The 22,050-nt window shown below is 37.8% G+C and overlaps 1 protein-coding gene across 2 annotated transcripts; it reads left to right on the top strand.

Annotated features, from left to right (window-relative positions):
- The first annotated feature begins 5,538 nt into the window (after positions 1–5,538).
- On the top strand, positions 5,539–12,891 carry LOC126820632 (uncharacterized). 2 transcript variants are annotated; one of them, XM_050548715.1, is made up of 2 exons: positions 5,539–5,706; positions 5,822–12,891. In XM_050548715.1, exon 2 carries the CDS (start codon positions 6,184–6,186, stop codon positions 9,346–9,348), a length of 3,165 nt encoding a protein of 1,054 aa, XP_050404672.1. In that variant the 5' UTR covers positions 5,539–5,706; positions 5,822–6,183; the 3' UTR covers positions 9,349–12,891. The 2 variants fall into 2 exon arrangements, 1 of the variants encoding a protein (XP_050404672.1); XR_007680049.1 differs by lacking the exon at positions 5,539–5,706 and having other exon boundaries at positions 6,184–12,599; positions 12,714–12,891.
- The last annotated feature ends 9,159 nt before the right edge of the window (positions 12,892–22,050 follow it).

Here is a 22,050-nt window from a genome sequence, read left to right on the forward strand (position 1 = left end):
CACCCTCCCGCAAAGTATTTTCCATGTCAACCAAATGTAGCAATAACGTGGATCGATCGCAAACTCAGTTGGCTGTCAGTATGCAAAAGTAACGCTAACATGTTAAAGAAAATCACCTGAAATTACTCAACCCTTGCAATCCAGTAATTGATGGACCTAATAAACCGTCGGTATAAACATTGTAAGAAGATAATTTAAATGCAGCATTTACCTGAAAGTTACTTACTGAGGATAAAAAAGAGCAGACATTCGCACACATTAGAGACAAGAAGCTGGGAGCTGGGAGTTGGTATAACTGTTAAAACGTATCGCAATGCTTTAGATAATTTCTGAATAATGAGTTATACAAACTTTCTCTTTTAATAATACTTACGAACAATAACACAAATATATCCAGATGTTGTTTCCTTACATACTGTGTTGTTCTTACATGAATGGTATGCACAATTTCCCGCCAATACCTTATAATAATAAATAGTTACGGATGTATTCCTTGGGAAAAATATGATACTAATATGTTCACAATAAATACTAATGGTAGAATACTAACAAAATCATAAACTCTGATCTTCCGAATTTCGTTGTATTTTTTAAAAAAAGGGGGGGGGGGTGCGTTTAATATTCGTTCGTGTACGTTACATCTCCATTACGTAACAATACGGCATTCCATAAATTAATTGCCACGGAGAGTATTGGAATGGTAACAATATGTTATATTTATAGCACGGCTTTCATGAGTTAACAGGTTTAAACCTGTTCACGAATAAAGCGTACTTTAAATGACTTGTAACATTGACACCTGCTCAACATGCTTGTTGTTATTGCACAGAAAACCCACCCCCACTACTCTTCTAAAACTAGTGTGAACCAGCAAAAGAGTGCAATAATATTGAACATGTCTAGTTATTGCACCGTTAAGCTCCACCCAATCTACTAGAGGGAAAACAATCTGCTTATTCAACGAAAAGAACAAAGGAAGATTTCCCGTCCATGTTACAAGATTTCGTTATGGAATTGTAAGTGAAAATAGCACACCGCAACACGCCCTAATTACTCAGTACGTACTACTTAATATAATTATACAATCTGATTAAATACATATACTTTTCAATTCCTTTCTCGTTTCTTTTCCTTTTGAATTCCATATTTTATTATATTCTCCAAGATCAGGGCCCTCACATAGGGGGAGGCTGTGAGGGGTTGGGGGGACTGGGGAACTAAGGCAAAACTTCTTGGGGGCGGCAATAATCATACCAGAAATATTCAAAGGGGGCCTTGAAACCTATGTAAACCAGTTCATATTTCAGCAAATGGAGATGGTTGAATTAAGATTTTTCCAAGATATAGTATAGGGTTTTATCGATCAAATGGAAAGTTTAACGGGTAATAAACATAGAATTTTACAAATATTTTTTTTTAATCATAAAAAGTTACAGTATGCAGGCGAGGGGGGGGGGGCACTGGAAGTTTTGCCCTGGGGCGCCACATAGGCTTGTGGGTGAGGGCTCTGACCAAGATTCGCCTTTACTGGTCACTGAAGTAATGTACATAACACAGCCGAAGCAGGGGCGGATTGGGCTATCGGGCGATCGGGCCGAAGAGCCGGTCGGACAAAAAATGAAAAAAATAATTTTGTCCAATTCGTCTTAAAAATCTTTTTCTGCTGAACATAATGGGATGGGGGGGTATTGGACCGGTCATGGAGCGATGATGATCATGTTGTATGTGGCCGGTGGCTTTAACGGGCCGCCACGCCATCACTAGAGTCTGGAATGGGCTGGTGTAATAGACTTTCTGGGCCGGGTGTGCTGGGTGTGGGCCGGAATTCGAAATCCTGCAATGGGGATTCCGAATTTCATCCGAAAATTTCATCGGATTCACCCGACACTGTCTCCCGCAAATTTACTAATTATTAAGTCACCTGCACCCTGTTTGTGGGGATACGCCAGAAACGTCTGCCGATGGTTCGTAATTCCAAAAAATAAATTCAATTTTAAGGCCTCAGCAAAATTTGATGATAGCTGGTCTTGACGATACAATGATAATACGTTAATTAATAATATGACGATATGATAATTTCACAGGTTGATGGTTGTAAATTACTTGCATATCGGGGTTTTGGCCTAAATTAATCGATATATGAGATATATTATTTGACAGAGATTATAATCAAATATGCCACCAAATCGCATATTTGGGGTTCATTTTTCAAAATTTTCCGGGCTCCACGCTCATTAAAAGGGGCCGCTCCAACACGGGAGCCCGGGCCGGTTTCCGGCCCCAATCCGCCCCTGAGCCGAAGGCAGTCGAATATTTACTCGACACATCCTATCGAACAAGAAATTGCTGCATGAGCCTACTTTCCCGAACGATAGCCGTTCATGTAAGATCTTGTGCAGTGTAGTTTATAAAAAAGCAGAACCATATGATACTTACTGCTGGCCAATATGTCACGTCAGTGTAAATTACATGAGGAAATGGAGCGAAATCTGTAGAATTTTCAGATTTTCTCTCATTTAATGTACATTGCAAATAGTCTATGAAGTAACTGACAGACACACATGGTGATTGTGCCAAACATTTCTTGATACATTGCATAATACTAACACTTTTGTAAGTGTAGAAAAAACCGACTTTTAAATAGTGACCAAATTTTAGAGCACTCTGATTGAATCGAGATATATCGGTACAAGTATGAGCCGGATTGCTTAAACCGTCGACGGATTTCCAAGTAAGGAGCAGCACACCACAGATCAGAATGATAATTAGTCTGCCCATACTTATAAACACAACTGAAATTAAAAAAAGAAAAAAAAACAACATTAGTGAAATATCGCCATGGTTTTCAAAAATATGTTAAATATGCAAGTAGTGCATTTGCCGTATTTACAACAGCTGAAAGTTCAATTATTAAAATTCTACTACTACCAAAATACCGGCAAGACAGTGGGCAAATTCGAGCAAATTAACAATGACAAGTTAATTGCTAGCTAATTTTTGATAAACCAGCGGCTGCCAGGCAGGATACGTCCACATTTTGCAACAGATGGATAGAGAACAAGCTAAAAACAAACGAGATTTTTTGTACAATCAGGGGCAAAAATCCAGAAAGTTATTGCCTGAAATGTGCAAATATCAAAAGGGACTGAGATCTTTGGGATATAAAGATATGTTTTAAGTTTCATCAAAATTGGATAAAAATTGTGACCTCTAGAGGGTCCACAACCTTCGTATTACACACTTCTACACAATTTGCATACAAGCAGCGGACATATTCTCGGGCAGTTTCATTTCGATTTTCCCGAAATACGACTTAATCTTTATTATGGTGGAATTGTGGTGTATTTAAACGGTTTTTAAAATCAGAAAAAAAATCGTGACCTTTTGAGAATCCGCAAGCTAAAAATGCGATTTTTCGAACAATCAGGGGCCATAATCTAGTAAGTTAAGTTCGGGTATCCACGATTATCAAAAGAAACTAAGATCTTAATGTGTAATGGTGATATATTCACACGTTTTATTAAATTGGATAATAATTGTGACCTCTACAGGGACCACACGTTAAAAACGTGATTTTTTGTTCAATCAAGGGCCATAATTCAGGAAGTTTCGTAGTGTGTAATGGTGATATATTTACACGTTTTATTAAATTGGATAAAAATTGTGACCTCTACAGGGACCACACGCTAAAAACGTGATTTTTTGTTCAATCAAGGGCCATAATTCAGGAAGTTACGATTCAATATGCGCGAATATCGACAGGAACCAATATCTTTGGGTTATAAACATGTATTTCAAGTTTCATCGAAATCGGATCAAAATTGTGACCTCTAGAGGGTCCACAACCTTGATTTACTCGATGTTTACTCTATTTGAGTACGAGGGGCGGCCATTTTGTTCAGCAGTTTTGGCCCGATTTTCATGAAATTCGAAGTCAACAAACATTACGGTGTAACGGTGATATATTCGAACGTTTTTTTAAATCGAATAATAATTGTGACCTCTAGAGAGACAACAAGCTAAAAACGCGATTTTTTTGTACAACCAGAGGCCATAATTAATTCAGGAAGTTGCGATCTGATATGCGTGAATATTGAAAGGAACCAAGATCTTTGGGTTATAAACTTGCATTTCAAGTTTCATTAAAATCGGATCAAAATTATGGCCTCTAGAGGGTCCACAACTTTGATATACCAGATGTTTACACTATTTGCATACGAGGGGCGGCCATTTTGTTTGGCAATTTTGGTCTGATTTTCATGAAACTCAACCGCGGACAAAATTACGGTGATATATTCAAACGTTTTATTAAATCGGATAATAATTGTGACCTCTAGAGGGACAAAAAGCTAAAAACGCGATTTTTCGTACAATCAGGGGCCATAATTCAGGAAGTTATAGTTCGATATGCGCGATTATCGAAAGGAACCGAGATCTGTGGGTTATAAACATGCATTTCAAGCTTCATCAAAATCAGATGAAAATTGTGACCTTCAGAGGGTCCACAACTCTTATACGTAATATTTTGACACTATTTGCGAACGAGGGGCGGCCATTTTGTCCGTCAGTTTCGGTCCGATTTTTACGAAATTCGAACTCAACCATCCTTAGGGTGTAACGGTGATAAAAATTGTGACCTCTGTGGGGTCCACAAGCTAAAAACGCGATTTTTCGTACAATCAGGGGCCATAATTCAGGAAGTTATGGTCCGATATGCGCGAATATCGAAAGGAACCGAGATCTGTGTGTTATAAACATACATTGCAAGTTTAAATCAAATCGGATAAAAATTGTGGCCTCTACAGCGTTCACAAGCTAAAAACGCGATTTTTCGTACAATCAGGGGCCATAATCCACGAAGTTACGGTCCGATACATGCCAATATCGAAAGGAACCGAGATCTTGGGGAGATAAACCTATATTTCAAGTTTCATTAAAATCGGATAAGAATTGTGACCTGTAGAGTGTTCACAAATAATTGTGGACGGACGAACGGACGTCCGGACGGATGGACGGACAGAGGCGACGGCAATATACGTCCACATGAAAATGTGGGCGTATAAAAAAAAAACTTAAATTTTTCTGCAGAACAGAAATGGCTGCCCTTCTAATCACTGACCACATTGAACAGCAGTGAATATTTGCTAGGCCCCTACAATCACTGATAAGGATAACATCGATGCGACCTAATGAGCCAGAAATATTAACTTTTTTCCTCCGACAAATTGAATTCTAAAACATTTTTTTATGTATTAGAAAAACAAATAAAGACGTTTAAAGTATTTGTAGGTAAAAATTATATCCTATTTAGTGTTAATGGGTATTAAAATGAGTAAAAGGCACCATTCTGCCGAACCACTAACGTCTTATGTAAACAATGCACGCGTCATTGAGCCAATGATTGACGCCGCGTGATGTGACGTCACGTGTTGAAGGCAGTCATCTTTTACAGATCTGTGAAGCAGATTGATCACTGACAAGATGCTGCTGAAACCGACAAGGTCGGATGGGGGGGGGGGGGCTGTGCAAAATATGTTATAGATATTGTGACAGTTGTCCTTTAAACGTTTTTGCATATCGACGGAATTTCCCTTTAAATTCTACACATTGGGCTGTCAGGTGTCACGTGACGAACAGTTCGCCATATTTTCGAGTCTGCAAACACGCATGGTAGTCGCCGAATATTACTTGTGTAGGCGCATGGAGGTATGTTTCTTCAGTTTATGAAATCGAATTGCATTCGATACTTTCAATAACGTTCGATTATCCATTTTGTATATGTATTAGATATTAAGTAGCTTTTTCGTTCGTATATTTTCAGTTTTCACGTCTGTGATGTGAGAGAAAGTACGGTCCACGATGGCTATTGCATAATCTACGTCCGCAACGAATGACATGTTCGATTCTTATGCATTACCATTGACTTTCTAATGTATTGTTGTTGTTGACTTCGTCCGTTACTTTTGTCAATAATAATAAACTTCAACCAGTCACAGTTAGTCGAGACTTCCATGTTTGTTCGTTTGTTAAAAACCCCCTAATGACAGTCTCTGTCCTGCCTGCTACCATGAATACGAATACGATTCCGATTCGTCGACAGCGGCTGCCGTTACAGTGAAAACTCCCGGCTTGTTCGTAGATAGATTAGATAATTTAGTTGGGAATTGTAAAACTCTTATAAAAATGGCTGAAGCAAACGTAGATGACACAGATTTGCAATCGGAAAATGAAGGGAATTCAGATTCTCAGCGTGAAAGAAAATTAACCCAAAAAGGCCTTGAATATCAGATACAACAAAAACAGAACAGTTTTCGCAGAGCTGTTTCCAAGTGGCGTCAACAGGCTAACACACTGGGAAAACTTTTATCAGATTCAAGGGACATTCCGCTTATTCGTAAAGAAAGAGACACTTTAGAAAATGTCATCGGTGAAATTTCTTACATTTTATCAGAGTTAAATGAATTATGCGAGGAAGGAAGAGAAGTCGAAGCTTATTACGAACGATATGACAATATTGAAGAAGATCATTGTAATCTTTTGAAGAAAGTCTCGTCATATTTGCATGACTTCTTATCGGATCGTGGTTCTCGATCATCTTCTAAAAGTAAACAATCATCGAAATCATCCAGCTCAAGAAAAGCTGATATATTGGTAGAAGCTGCAGAACTTAAAGTTAAATTAAAGTACGTTGAGATTGAAGCTCGTAAGAAAGCGGAACTTGAAAAGCTGCGCATAGAGAAAGAATTGTGTGTCGCTGAAGCTAAAGTAAATGCAATCGTCAAAGTTGAAGAAGAAGACAGATATGAATTACCAGAAGAAACTGTTACAAATTTTGTTGAAAATTTTGTTATATCATCGACTGATCCATATATTAACCCTTTAACCACCCCTGCTTCAACTTTATCAAGTAGTTTGAATCCGAATGTTCCTGAATTTCAAGCTATATATGCATCGTCGTCATCACACACTACACATGTTTCACCTTCTCACATTAATACTCAACCAATCGCATCATCGTCAACAAACCTGGTTTCAGATAACCCTCCTCCGGTCAATTATCCGTACAGATCTAATAGTAACGATTCGCAAAGTGACTTGTTAGCTTTATCAAAATTGCTCACTGAACAGTCGCATTTAAACCGTTTGCCCCCTCCTGAACCAAGTGTGTTCAGTGGCGATCCACTGAAGTATCCGAGTTGGAAATGTGCGTTCGAAACATTGATTGAAAACAGAAATATTCCAGTCTCGCAACGAATGCATTATCTTTGGAAATATTTAGGTGGACCAGCTAGAGATGCAGTCGAAAGTTACTTCTTATTAAACACCGACGGTGCTTTTCAAGATGCGAAAAATCTCCTTGAGAAAAGATTTGGTCATCCATTCGTCATAGCAAACGCCTTTCGTAATAAGTTAGATTCGTGGCCTAAAATTCCCCCTAGGGATGGTATTGAACTTCGTAAATTTGCTGATTTTTTAAGACAATGTGAAATTGCCATGTCGACAATTAATAGCTTGCAGATATTAAATGACAGTCACGAAAATAAGAAACTATTGAGTAAAATTCCCGAATGGTTAGTTTCGCGTTGGGCTCGAATGGTTTATGACTGGCAAGAAGAAAAGAATAGGTTTCCTCCGTTTAGTCTTTTCGTTAGATTTATTGCGAAAGAAGCAGATATTGCGTGTGATCCAGTAACTACGTTACCAACGTTCCGGAAAGATACTTATAATAGATATAATCCTAGCAAATCAAGTAAATCTATAAGTCTTGCGACCGAAGTTAAAGAGAATCACTTAGAGTCAACGCAGTCAAAGTTATGGAAGAAACAGGAATGTTTCCTCTGTAAAGGTCCGCATAATATTGATGTCTGCAAGTCTTTTCTAGACAAATCATTACCTGAGCGTAAAGAATACTCTGCTCAGAATGGGCTCTGTTTCGGTTGTCTCAGTTTAGGACATAGATCTAAATTTTGTCGTTCGAGATTATTTTGTAACATTTGCTCTAAAGGACACCCCACTTCGTTACACGGTGATAGTGGAAAGCCAGTACCCTATTCAGAAGCTGAAAATACGAAACCGAAATCTGTCTTGTCTCATAACACTAGTATTAAGGAAAGTGTAAGTAAAAGTTCGACCACAGTGTTAGTGTGGTTATCGCATCGTGATAATCCGGAGATTGAAATTCTCACATATGCGATGCTGGACACTCAGTCAGATTCAACATGGGTTACAAACAGTTCGTATAATAAGCTTAATATTGACTCACATGATGTTGTTTTATCGCTTTCTACGATGTTCGCAAAGGACCAAGTAATTAACAGTCGTAAAGTTTCTGGATTGATGGTTCGTGGTTATGATAACTTATTAAAAATCCCCCTGCCTTCGGTCTATACCAGGGAGTCTATACCGGTAAATCGTTCGCATATTCCGACACCGGAAATGGCCCGACAATGGCCCCACTTAGTCAAGATATCCGATGAACTCGTACCTTTAAAGGATGTCGACGCTGGACTGTTAATTGGATACGATTGTGCACGAGCTTTAGCGCCTCGCGAAGTCATCCCACCAGTTGGAGATGGCCCCTTTGCACAGCGTACAGACTTAGGTTGGGGAATAGTTGGCGTGATAGATCCCAGTCCGTCCGATATTGATTTTATTGGTGTTAGTCACACGACACTTGCATACCCTGTACCTTCTGTCACGACGAATTCTTCTACACCGGATCATGTCTATATTTCACTACGTTCGGAAGTAAATGAAATTATAGATCTGAATAATCTTCAAAGAATGTTTGAGATAGACTTCATAGAAAACAAATCCGACCAGACTTCGTATTCGCGAGAAGAGAAGAAGTTTCTCGATTTGATGTCGGATAAGATTCATGTGACGGCCGATGGACATTACGAAATGCCGTTGCCCTTTAAAAATGGTGACCCTGTATTACCGAACAATAAAGCTTTCGCTTTGAATCGCTTAAGTCAGCTTAAGAATCGTCTGCAGAAGAATCCACAGCATTTAGAGGATTACATCGATTTTATGAAAAATCTGATTGATAAGGGCTACGCAGAAATCGTTCCGGATACCGAACAGCAAGGCGATCGGTCGAATATATGGTATATACCCCACCACGCCGTGTACAACCCTAATAAGCCTGGACAGGTTCGAGTTGTGTTTGGGTGTAACGCCGAATTTCGAGGTCACTCATTAAACGATTGTTTACTAAAGGGTCCGGATCTTACAAATACTTTGATAGGGGTGCTTTGTCGATTCAGACTTGATCGTGTAGCCTTTATGTGCGACATTGAAAAAATGTTCTACCAATTTCGAGTTAACGTAGAGCATCGTGACTAGTTGCGCTTTTTGTGGTGGAAAAATGGGGATTATGATACCGTGCCGTTAGAATTCCGCATGACTGTTCATCTGTTTGGAGCAGGTTCCTCCCCAGGATGTTCCAATTTCGGTCTGAAACAAGCAGCGAATGATTATCAGTTGGAGTTTGGTGTTAATGTATCAGATTTTATTCGCAATGACTTTTGCGTCGATGACGGACTTAAGTCGGTAGGCTCGGAGAAAGAAGCGATAGAGTTAATCGATAGAAGTCGTAGGTTGTTATCTAAATGCGGTTTACGATTACACAAGTTCATATCCAACTCGAAAACAGTAATAGAATCTATACCACTTGAAGATCGAGCTAAAGGCATAAAGGACCTTGACCTTTTCGTTGAAGAACTTCCGATAGAACGTGCTCTCGGCGTTCAGTGGCGCGTCGAATCGGATGAGTTCCAGTTTCATATTACGTTGAAGGATAAGCCTCTTACGAGACGTGGCATCCTTTCGACTGTTAGTTCCATTTATGATCCGTTAGGATTTGTGGCACCTTTCCTATTAATTGGTAAACAGATTCTACAAGAGATGTGTCGCAGTAACGTTGATTGGGATAGCGAGTTACCTGATAGTCTACGACCTCGTTGGGAGCGCTGGAGGAACGATATTTTCAAGTTGGAATCCCTTAAGATAAACAGATGTTATAAACCGAGTAATTTTGGAGATGTAATTACTGCAGAAATACATCACTTCGCCGATGCCAGTACATTAGGTTACGGTCAGTGCTCTTACCTTCGCCTGGTGGATAACAAGGAACTTGTTCACTGCTCTTTAGTTTTAGGAAAATCTCGTGTTGTACCGCTTCGCCCCATTACAATTCCGAGGTTAGAGTTAACTGCTGCGTTAGTGTCAGTTCGAGTTAGCATACTTCTAAAGAAGGAACTGAATATCAATGGAATAAATGAAACATTTTGGACAGACAGTAATGTCGTGCTTGGTTATATCAATAACGACGTTCGAAGATTTCACACTTTTGTAGCAAACCGCATCCAGAAAATTCGTGACAACACCAAGACACACCAGTGGAGACATGTCAAGACTTCAGATAATCCAGCCGACGTAGCGTCACGTGGATTATACGCCGAAGAATTAGTTAACCAATCTATGTGGTTCACTGGACCCGAGTATCTTTGGCAAAAAGATATACCTACCTATGGAGAAGAACAACATGAACTCGCATCAGACGACCCTGAAATAAAGAAACAACTTGCCTTATCAACTGTTATATCCAGTTCATCGTCTTCTTTTGAGTTGGAACGCTTAGAAAGATTTTCAACATTGTTTAAAGTCAAACGAGCTGTTGCTAATTGCCTGAAGTTGAAACGTTTACTTTTGATTCGTATTAGAAAGGATAGTAATATACCTTCATCTGAAACTGCTGTTGATTCACTTGTATCAGATTTGCAGGACGCAGAAACGCAGATAATCAAATTAGTACAATCAGAGACATTTGCAGATGAATTGAAAGTCTTACATTCGCTACAGCAAAATGATGTACCCGAGAAAGTTCGCCATAAAACTCTAAAGAAATCATCTTCGTTATTTCGTCTCGATCCGTTCATCGATTCTGATGGTATCTTACGTGTTGGTGGACGACTTCGTAGATCTAATCTTCGTGCTGATGAAAAGTACCCAGCTGTTCTACCTCGACATCATTTCATCACTGAACTGATAATACGTCACTTTCATGAACTATCCGAACATCAGGGCAGAGGAATTACTACCAATGAGATTCGTTCTAATGGTTTTTGGATCATAGGATGCAGTTCCGCTGTGTATAATTTTATCAATAAGTGCGTGAAATGTCGTAAGTTCAGGGGACGTCTGCAAGAGCAGAAAATGTCAGATCTGCCAGAGGATCGTCTCGATCCGACCCCTCCCTTCACGTACTGTGGTGTAGACTGTTTCGGACCTTGGATAATAAAGGAAGGTCGTAAGGAGATGAAACGATACGGCATATTGTTTACTTGTATGTGCTGTCGCGCAGTCCACATCGAGACCGCAAATACGCTATCAACAGACTCCTTTATAAATGGATTACGTCGTTTTCTCTCTGTTCGCGGTCCTATAAGGCAACTACGCTGCGATAACGGTACCAATTTCGTGGGAGCTCAAAGAGAATTGAGAGAATCTTATGAACGCATGGATCATGATCGAATTCGTCAGTATCTCCTTGAAAGAAATTGTGACTATTTTGAATTTAAGATGAATGTTCCATACGCTAGCCACATGGGTGGTGTCTGGGAGCGCCAGATAAGATCAGTTCGCAACGTGCTTTCGTCTCTAATGCATCAGTCTGGCACTCAACTTGATGATGAAGCCCTGAGAACTTTCATGTATGAAGCAGCAGCTATTGTAAATAGTCGCCCTCTAACCGTTGATAATCTCAATGATATTACGTCATTAGATCCGCTTACGCCAAATCATCTTCTTACTCTGAAATCGAGAGTGATACTTCCGCCTCCAGGTGAATTTCAGAGAGCTGATGTGTACTCAACTAAACGATGGCGTCGTGTACAATATTTAGCCAACGAATTCTGGACTCGCTGGAAAGTAGAGTTCTTACAAAATCTACAGCCGCGCCAGAAGTGGAACAAGTCTGTTCGTGATATTAAAGTCAATGATATCGTTTTGATGAAAGATGAAAATCTTCCGCGGAATAACTGGCATTTGTGTCGCGTGGTTGAACTCCTTCCAGATGAGCTTAATTGTGTGCGAAAAGTGAAGCTTATCGTTGGAGATGGTAATCTAAACTCTAAGGGAAAACGAATTAACCCAGTGTCAAAATTAGAACGCCCGATTCACAAGTTAGTTTTGTTATTGGAGGAATAATGAGGCTTTGTTGGAGACCGATGGTACTTCCCCATCGAGGAGCCAGTGTAGATAGTTGGACATTTAAGTTAATGAACATTTCGAGTTAATCTAGTTCATATTTGAATTTTGTCCATTTATTTATTTATATTTTGTATCAGTGTATTTGATAAGTATGTATGTTTACATGTCGTTCGGATAGGTCTACGACATTTTGAAAATTTGAGCATCAATTTTAGGGAGCCATGTGACAGTTGTCCTTTAAACGTTTTTGCATATCGACGGAATTTCCCTTTAAATTCTACACATTGGGCTGCCAGGTGTCACGTGACGAACAGTTCGCCATATTTTCGAGTCTGCAAACACGCATGGTAGTCGCCGAATATTACTTGTGTAGGCGCATGGAGGTATGTTTCTTCAGTTTATGAAATCAATTGCATTCGATACTTTCAATAACGTTCGATTATCCATTTTGTATATGTATTAGATATTAAGTAGCTTTTTCGTTCGTATATTTTCAGTTTTCACGTCTGTGATGTGAGAGAAAGTACGGTCCACGATGGCTATTGCATAATCTACGTCCGCAACGAATGACATGTTCGATTCTTATGCATTACCATTGACTTTCTAATGTATTGTTGTTGTTGACTTCGTCCGTTACTTTTGTCAATAATAATAAACTTCAACCAGTCACAGTTAGTCGAGACTTCCATGTTTGTTCGTTTGTTAAAAACCCCCTAATGACAGTCTCTGTCCTGCCTGCTACCATGAATACGAATACGATTCCGATTCGTCGACAGCGGCTGCCGTTACAGATATGCATGTTCTTACATATCAAGTCCAATTGGTTTCAAAAATATTGACAAAATTACGTAGACGTGAACTTTTTATGAAAGCAGTTAAATTCTGATATATGTAGAATATGCATATCTATATAGCATTTAAATTTTGGATGTTATATGTAGAACATGCATATCTATGACATATCTTTCCCTGTATATGTTGTCGGTTCCTGGCGGCTCGTCTTGTACTGTCTGTCGAGCATACTAAACTTTGGCTGTCCGATTACTATTAGCTCCGCTAGTTGACTAAAATCGTCGATTTAGGACTTAAAATGTCGACCCACTAGCTTAATGTCTGTTCTCAAGCGGAGGTAACTGTAGTCGGGCAGCCTAAGTTTAGTATGCTCGACAGACGGTAGCTTACTTCGGTCACGTTGAGACTAACATAAGGTATTCTTTATTTCTCCAGTGCGAGGATGGATTTTGTCCTGTCATCTTTCAATTTGTACTCGCTATCTGAACGACTAGACGCTCCTGATAAGTGATATAAAAGTATCAAATTTGTATTTCGTTAAACTTAAAGATAGAGGATATAATTTTGAAAATTTGTGTCCGAACCATTTGAACTTGAGAGAATGAGATTTTTTTGTGTGTGTTCACCGATGTAATGATTTGAAAAAAAAAAAAAAAAACGAATGGGACAATAAAGTTAAACATTTCAAAGATTTCCTTACTCCAGAACTCTCCTACTCTACCATTAAGCTATTATGTTATATACTTCAACTAAACTTGAAAGGGTTTTATAATCTTAAATGTCGAAGTACAAACTCGTATTTTCAAATCAATATATACATTTACAAAAATACACGATTCGAACAGCTTTAGTTTCAGATGAAATATTTTTGTCAAATAATGTAGAAAACTTCTGAACTCTTTGATGGCTACTTCAACTAAAAACGGAATGTGTCTATATAATGGACTTTACCACACAGATAGATTGTATACGATAGAAGAATGAAATTAAATGAGGTTGAATGTCCTATACTGCTCTGCTCCGACTTGGCTAAAGAAGAGGGCAATACGACATACACTGTGCTAAGAATAAAATTTCGCTCGCTACGGCCTACTTCTAAATCAAAAGTGGAGAAAGAACAACTCGATCAACATCAAAACACGACCTTGTTGTTCCAAAAACTTTGAAAGTGTCATGTGATGATAGGGCATTTTCAGCGGCAGCACCCATCCAATGGAATAAACTCCCAGCAACATTAAAGGAATCCAGAACTTTAGAGTCCTTTAAATTATCCTTGAAGACTCACTTATTCAACTGTGAATACCAAACGTGACACTGCAGCTCAGCGCCATCGAGTATATAGAACAGTTCTAGATGAGAGGCCCTATACAAATCCATTATTATTATTATTATTTTAAGTTTTCCATGATGAACCTCATACCTGCTTTTGAGCAAGAGGTTGCCAAATGTTGCTTCATCTGTGGTACAAAGCGTTCAACTCCACGAAAATTTGGGAAAAAGTTATAGCCGGTCTAAGAGAAAAGAATTAACATTAAAGTCAACGGGGAAATAACTGGTGATATATGGCCATATAAAATCCATTATTTACGGCAGCTAGAGAGGTAAGCTTCTGGGCTGACCCGATTCAGTCTCTGGATTCGGTAGAATGGTTGCTTTAAAGGAGTGGACCTATGGTTGATTTAAACGATATTTTTATTCAAGTACATAAAGAAAATTTACAACACTCTTGTAATGAATTAGAAAACAAGCCGAAGCTTATATAAATTCCTCTCCATGTAAATTATACATTTCAATACAATTACTAAAATGTACATAATGTACAAATACATATAACATATTTACATACACAATTAAACAAATAAATAAATAAATAAGTCATCATTATCATCATCATCATCATCATCATCATCATGGTTGGTCTAGCCTTTAGTGTGCACCGTGTACGCACCCGTGTAATTATATGTTTATATTCTTGTTCCTGGTGCAAATAAACTTTATAATATAATACTGATATTCTTGTATACACTGATAGTGTTAGAAGAGTGTGGGGTGGGAAGGTCATTTTCATAATAAACGGAACAACACCATTGAAATAAAAATCAAAGGCACAATGTTCCAGACTTAAAATTAAATAGAAACTTTCAGAAAATAAATAAATAGTTTTACATGTAAGGAACGAAAAAATGAATAACCATTTAAAACAGACCTCTTTGCAATATAATGTATATTTTTTTTCCTGAAAGAACATTGACATCGAATTGTATGCCTTTAAAAGCTGTTGGTTGTTAGATCTGTTACATAAACATTATTTTAGGAATAATAATGGAATAAAAACGCCCAATAAATGTAAGTAAAAGACAATACATGTTACGAACACATAGAGAAGGTGGAAAAATTAGCTTTAATAGATTGTTGCATAAAATTACAGTAAGTACCAAACTATTAAACAATATCCTTGCACAATACATAACATGTCGTCATAATCAAACCAGTATTTAGCCTTGAAAATCCCTTTCTCTGTTGCTTTCAGAACAATTTATTGACCAACAAAGGCATCTGAGTAACGGCAAGGTTGAAAAAGGAAACCAAAACTTGTGGATGAATAAGAACATGAAAAGGGACGGATTAGTGTTAATTAAATAGTAAGATTACTGCAGTTACTGAGTGGGTTCTTATGCAAGTAAATCTGTTACAGGCCAATCAGAATAAAATACCTCTCTCTGCATAACTAAATCGACATACATGAATACACAATTACATTTGCCTATATGATAGATGAAGCAGTTGTCAGTACATACATATAGTATTCGTTTTACTATTACAAGCAACCTAAAGTTGTAACAAGATAAAAGACATTTCATCGAACTAGTTCACTCTTTCTAGATTGTTGTCAGCGATTATCCAGTTTTAAACCTTAAGTGGAAACATAACCTGCGGGATTCGCGCCAAAGTATTGATATTTATCCAGAAATGCCAATCATAAATTTAACTATGCAGGAAAATACCGGAATTCACCGAGAAATGTCAATGGCATGATTGGGTTGTTTGTTTTGGTAAACTGATGGTAGAAAAATAGTAATTAGAACCCCTGGGATTTTCCCATTCTTTTGAAACGTTTGTCACCTTGCTATAATGTGTCCATTAAATAAGAATTGGGAACAAGTGTTCCATTATCCTCTCTAGTGCACGACTTCTGTTAGAACTTATAACTTATCGGTGCTATCATTTGGTCTTATATAGAAGCAGAAGCTACTTTGTAGAAGGTAATCCTCGGTGGAAATATACACCTGCCGCGTCTCCAATCAAAGGTTGTGTTAAAACATGACTTGAAATATTCAATTGTGCTGTTTATTATGTCTAAGCACCCGAGAGTCATACATACCTACATACTATCAGGGACAGTGAGAGGTGTGTGGGTGTGGGTGGGTGGGTGTGTTGGGTGGGGCGGAGGCTACCTGAACACTTGTCCAGGGGCCAGTAGTCTACAGTGGCCCGGGGGTATGCCGAGTAATATTTTGATATAAATTAGATGAAAAATATGCTGTTACTTTATCGAATGTGGTTGAAATAAAAACTATAAGCCACCTGCTCGGGCCTTCGCGCCGTGGGCTACAGCCCGTCCTCATTCCGTTTGTGGGTCTCGTCACCGTCAGGGTATCCGGGCCCCGGCAGGTAATCGGGGCCTAGTCTGGGCCTGAAAAACGCTGGTTCGTCTATAACAGAAACAATGAAGCAGTATATTGTTGGCCATATATACTGTTTGGTCATAAGTGCCAACCCAAGGCATCGCCCTCGTCCGTGTCACAACTAACCAAGCTAGAAGGATATGGTCTTTAAAATAAAGACGATGAGGGCAAGCCAAAACCTGAATGGCATAAGTTGTACGATCGAGTAACATCTCACGAACATAGCCAAAATCATATTGCAAACTACCTTAATGTAATAGATTGGAACTGAGAAAAAATTGGAATTGGCGTAAAACTTAAGAAACAGATAAAGAATAACGTGAATATAAAATTATGGAGCGGGTTTTTTTTTTTTTTTTTTTTACGTATATCAAAAATACGAGTAAACTGGTGAAGCGATTACTAAACTCGTGAATGGCTGCTGTTAATGGACTTCGAGGACGCCGGTCATCGTCAAGGCTTTCTGTGCGACGCTTAATTTCCACAGCCCACTTATTTACTGTGAAAATGGAAGTTGCATCATATCCTCAAGTGAAGAAATGTCGGCATGTATCTGTGTTGAGGTTAGTCCTATCAGTTGCAGGTTCTTGATGACTGTTCAATAGCCAGTTGTCCATTTCTGGGGATTGTAATGGGTATGTTCACAAGATGGTGTGGTACGAAGACAATAATAACACTACAGTTGCAGTTCTTCTTATGTCTATGATTCATTCAATGATAGTACTTGATGGTGGTAAAAGTTTGTTTCAACCCAATTGACCTATCCTTGTCAGACTTAGAACTTTACAGCCAGCCCTCATGTCAGGTATGTAGTATCATTAGTTTCTGTGTTTTAGCGAATCAACTTCCAGTTATCCCAGATATACGCCCTGTCGCGGACTTTACATGCCATTGCTACAAAATGGTACGACTCATTTGGCATGCTTTTGAGATGTTGTCAAGCGTGCAAAGGACAAGTGTACTGGATTCGTCGTATGTTTTTTTTTACTTATGTATCGGAGCAATGGTTAAATTTGCTGCACAGAATGTCGGACAGTAAGGGGTTTGGTGGCTTAAAATAAAAATAAAAAATCAACTTAAAGATGCATAATGTAGGAGCTAAATCTGCATATTGCAGGTCTTTTTCTGGCTTCAAATATTATATAAATTATTATAATCTCTAGAACATCGGATAACTGCGGTGTTACATGGATTAGACACTGTCTGTTAAGCATTCGTTAAACGTTTATTATTGTAGCAATTTCTTGTCAAAACTTCAAACATTCATAACTTTGCTCAGAAAAAGGTAATTTGGCTCAAAATTCAATATTCATTTTTCATTATCTATGGCCAGAACTTTTCTATTCCTGGCAGACACGATGTAATTTTTACATTTGTTTGAATAATAGTTTCTTTAAATACCAAACTATGAACAGCTATGGTAATCGTTTAAATCACCTCCCATAGAAAGTAAATTATTTAAAAACAAACACATTCAATAGTTTTATAGGACAATTAATATAGTAGAACTTGCCAATAGTTCATCAATATATCGATCGGTATACAGACACCATATAGAACAATTGTTATATTACAATATGACGTAGTCTAGAAACAAGTTATCGCCATTTTATATACTTTAATTGATGTTTATTGAAATCTTTGAGGCAAGTGGAGCATTTGGGTCATAATGGCCAGATAAAAATTGAAAGGTATCTCAGTGCAGCTGAAAATGGGTAACACTTCGGTGTTTTAAAATGCGTAAAACTCCATTTGACAAAAACAATAGTTCTACTTTACTTGTTCACTCAAACAAGAAAATTATTCTTTGGCCCATGCTGACAAAACACTTAACAAATAATATTTTATCATACTTTATTCATGCAGCAACAATAGTTTACTCATAAAGCCTAAAGGCAAACAATACTTTTCTCATAGCAATACTTAACCATACATTTCGCAAGAGCTAAATCTGATTATTGCAAGTCTTAATTTAGGCTTCAGATGTTATAGAAATTATAAATTAGATCTTTATTTAAACAAGCCCAAAATCAACTCTGTAGAACCACGGATGACTCGGCTACAGCTCGGATTTAAATAGGATTTCACTTATTGATTAAATCAAATATGGCGCGCCCTGATGAGAATACGTCAGTTAGATCGAAGCTAAATGATAGAGTGTACTTAGCGAGGCCGCTGTAGGGCGTTTCCGCATGCCATTGAAAACTTTACTTGATAATCGAGATATGTAGGTGGAGTTAACGCCTGTCAATCAAACGATCGGCCAAGGTTAAGGCACATTTCACTACCATTTCTAGTCAAATATTACAACGATGATAACTATGTTCAGAATAAAGTAATTTGACTAAAATTTTCAATATACTCTTCTTTCATCATCTACTTTTGAACTGTTATAATAGCAAGAATGGCCAACTCTCGATAAAAAAATCTCCCATAATGTATCTTTAACTTATGATACATGATTAGCCTATACTTCTACTCATAAATCCTACCCAAGCCGCTAGCACTACCTTGAAAACCTATAGACATATAATACTTTACTCATAATATTTAAATACTTTATGCATAAAATCCATGAACCAACAATACGTTGCTTATTACGTAATAATAACTTACACATACTACAATACTTTACTCGTCATATGACATCAAAGTCAGCAGGGATTATTTTAAAAACCAAAACAGCAGTACGTTACCCATATGACAGCAATGCTTTAACAAACTTTACTTCCAAACTTATGTTACTCATGGCCACCAACAGTTAATCCTATAAACCAGCAATACCGGTAATTACTTTTTTGACCAATAATATTTATAGATAAATACTTATAGACCAGCAGTGCCAACCCATAGACCCCATACTTGTATATTTATCAACAATTGTTACAAATCAACAAAATATTCAGTTGGTACATCGACCCAAAGTTAAATTAATTACCATGATCCATAATCAAATTCATTTTTTAAAAGGGTGCACTATCTAGTTTCTTTTGTTTTATTATTATAAAATATTCTGGAATAAAAAGAATAATTTCTTTTGTTTTAATGTACAATCGATAATGAATTGAATATAGATATACTAGGTAGTGTAATTATATAGTATGCGTATGTAGCGAAAACCATTATATTTTTCAATCAATAATAATTTTGTCAAGTGCACGGTAAAGAGAAGGGTTCAGTTTGTTGTCTCTTTTGGTTTTCTTTAGTGCATGCTATATTTACTGTACTGCAGAATAACCCGGAAGTTTTATTAACAAAAACTGACGAACTCTTGTGAAACACGCGTACGGAAGCACACTTTTATTTTTATTCTGAGCGGGGTTCGGCGAGGTGGCATTGGCGTCTTTTTAAAGGAGGAGAGAAATACTTTATTTTATTTTTCATTAAATATTTGGCTACAACTTAATAATATTGTCTTCCTCTACAGCCCGAGCTTAGAAAAATGTCACCCGCATACATATTTGCCTGCCCTTATAAATAAAAAAAAATCTGATTACATAATTGTACGAAACTAGTATTGTGTTTGGGGGTTGGTTTTGGTTTTTTTTTAATAGATTATGGAAGAACAATAGTATATGGGCTTAAAAAAGAAATTTTAGGTAAATTCCCCGCTTGTACGTCACAAGGAATAGGATCGCCTGTCCAACCTCGTGGGATTTCTCCCACAGCGAAAACGAATTTTTTGAATAAAATTTAACCATATGTTAGTCCCGAAATGACCTGGATTGTGTCGAGTGGACGTTAGACTCTCTCTCCCTCTCTCTCTCTCATATTCCTCCAATTTGATTGGTCAATCGATCAATGACGGTTATCAGAGATGCTTGTAGTTCAGGTTAGTGTGTTTTCGTGATATAATAATTATTTTGACTTATCTGAACCTGTTTAATTCATACTTCCTCTTTTTATATTCTGCGAAGTAAACGGATAGTTCTGAAATGTTCGGAGAAAAGATCGATGCTACGCATTCCAGACAAAAGCGCGTTATCAGACTTTTGTGAAGATTATGCCTCCCGGGAATTAAATTAAATAATGTACATGCAGCTGAATTATGTTGAATGGTTTCGTTTTATAAATATAAGTTCAGAGCCGTCTTTTGATGCGTGTACATATAAATAAAGATCAACTAACGATTAGACTTTGGAACAATTTACCAGGAAATATTAAAACTTCAAAATCTTAACGTGCATTTAAATCCGGTCTTTCAATATAGTCCGGGCGCCAGGGCAGCGAATCCACTTTTATTTGATATACTTTTCTTCTCTGGATTATCCTTGTATAGGGCCACCACACTTTTTTCCAGGCTGCGTGTGTTCATGTCACCTTTGGGGAAACTCAGAAATCCAAGATTGCGGCCAAAAATGGCGAGAAAAATATAAAAATTCCGTTTTCTCACGATGTAGTTTTATATGTTTTCGAAAGTGTTGAGCAAAAATCTGCAGTCGATTTGCCAAACAGCCCAAGCGACCAAGATATTCAAGATGGCGGCCAAAGATGGCGGGCAAAATATAAACATTCGATTTTCTCACTATAAGCTATATAGTTTGAATAGCTTCATGTTGTATCTTGGATATCTTGGTCGCTAGGGGTCGGTTTAGCAAATCTGCAGATTCGTGCTCAGCAGCCTCGGAAACATATAAAACGACATCTTTACATGCCTTACAGTGAAAAAATCGAATTTTTATATTTTTCCCGCCATTTTGGCAAGGGGTTTGTTTGGAAAATCGAAAACATATAAAACGACATCTTACAAGCCTTAGGAGTGGGAAAACCGAATTTTTATAATTTGCCCGCCATTTTTGACCGCAATCTGGGATATCTCGGTCGCTAGGGGATGTTTGGCAAATCCACTGCAGATTCGTGCTTAGCAGTCTCGAAAACATATAAAACTACATGTTACATGCCTTAATAGTGAGAAACTCGAATTTTTTATATTTTTCTCGCCATTTTTGGCCTCCATCTTGGATTTCTGAGTTTCCCCAAGAGTGACATGAACACACCCAGCTTAGAAAAATAGTGGAGACCCTATATACAACGATAATCCACAGAGAAGAAAAGTATATAAAAAAAAACTGGGTTAGGAGAAAAAATGCCACTTGAGGCATTAAACAGCTATAAATGAGTTTTCATGATTTTGAGAAAATCATTAGAAACATTTTGGTATAATTATATTTAGTCTGTGAGTAGGACCATTTTGTCTGAAAAGACTCTATGTTTAAGATTGACCGGAAGCCATGGTGGATCAATGAGCAGGACGTTGGCTCACTTACCTTGGGGTCCCGTGTGCGATCCATGCATTGAACGAGAAAGTTCATCGGGATTTTTCGGCGTGGTTCCCCCTTGTCAGTGATGCGGATGG

The sequence above is a fragment of the Patella vulgata genome, chromosome 1 (genome assembly GCF_932274485.2).
Source record: "Patella vulgata chromosome 1, xgPatVulg1.2, whole genome shotgun sequence".
NCBI lineage: Eukaryota > Metazoa > Mollusca > Gastropoda > Patellidae > Patella > Patella vulgata.

Coding starts and splice junctions, on each gene's coding strand:
- LOC126820632 (XM_050548715.1), top strand. CDS start 6,184: ATGGCTGAAGCAAACGTAGATGACACAGATTTGCAATCGGAAAATGAA.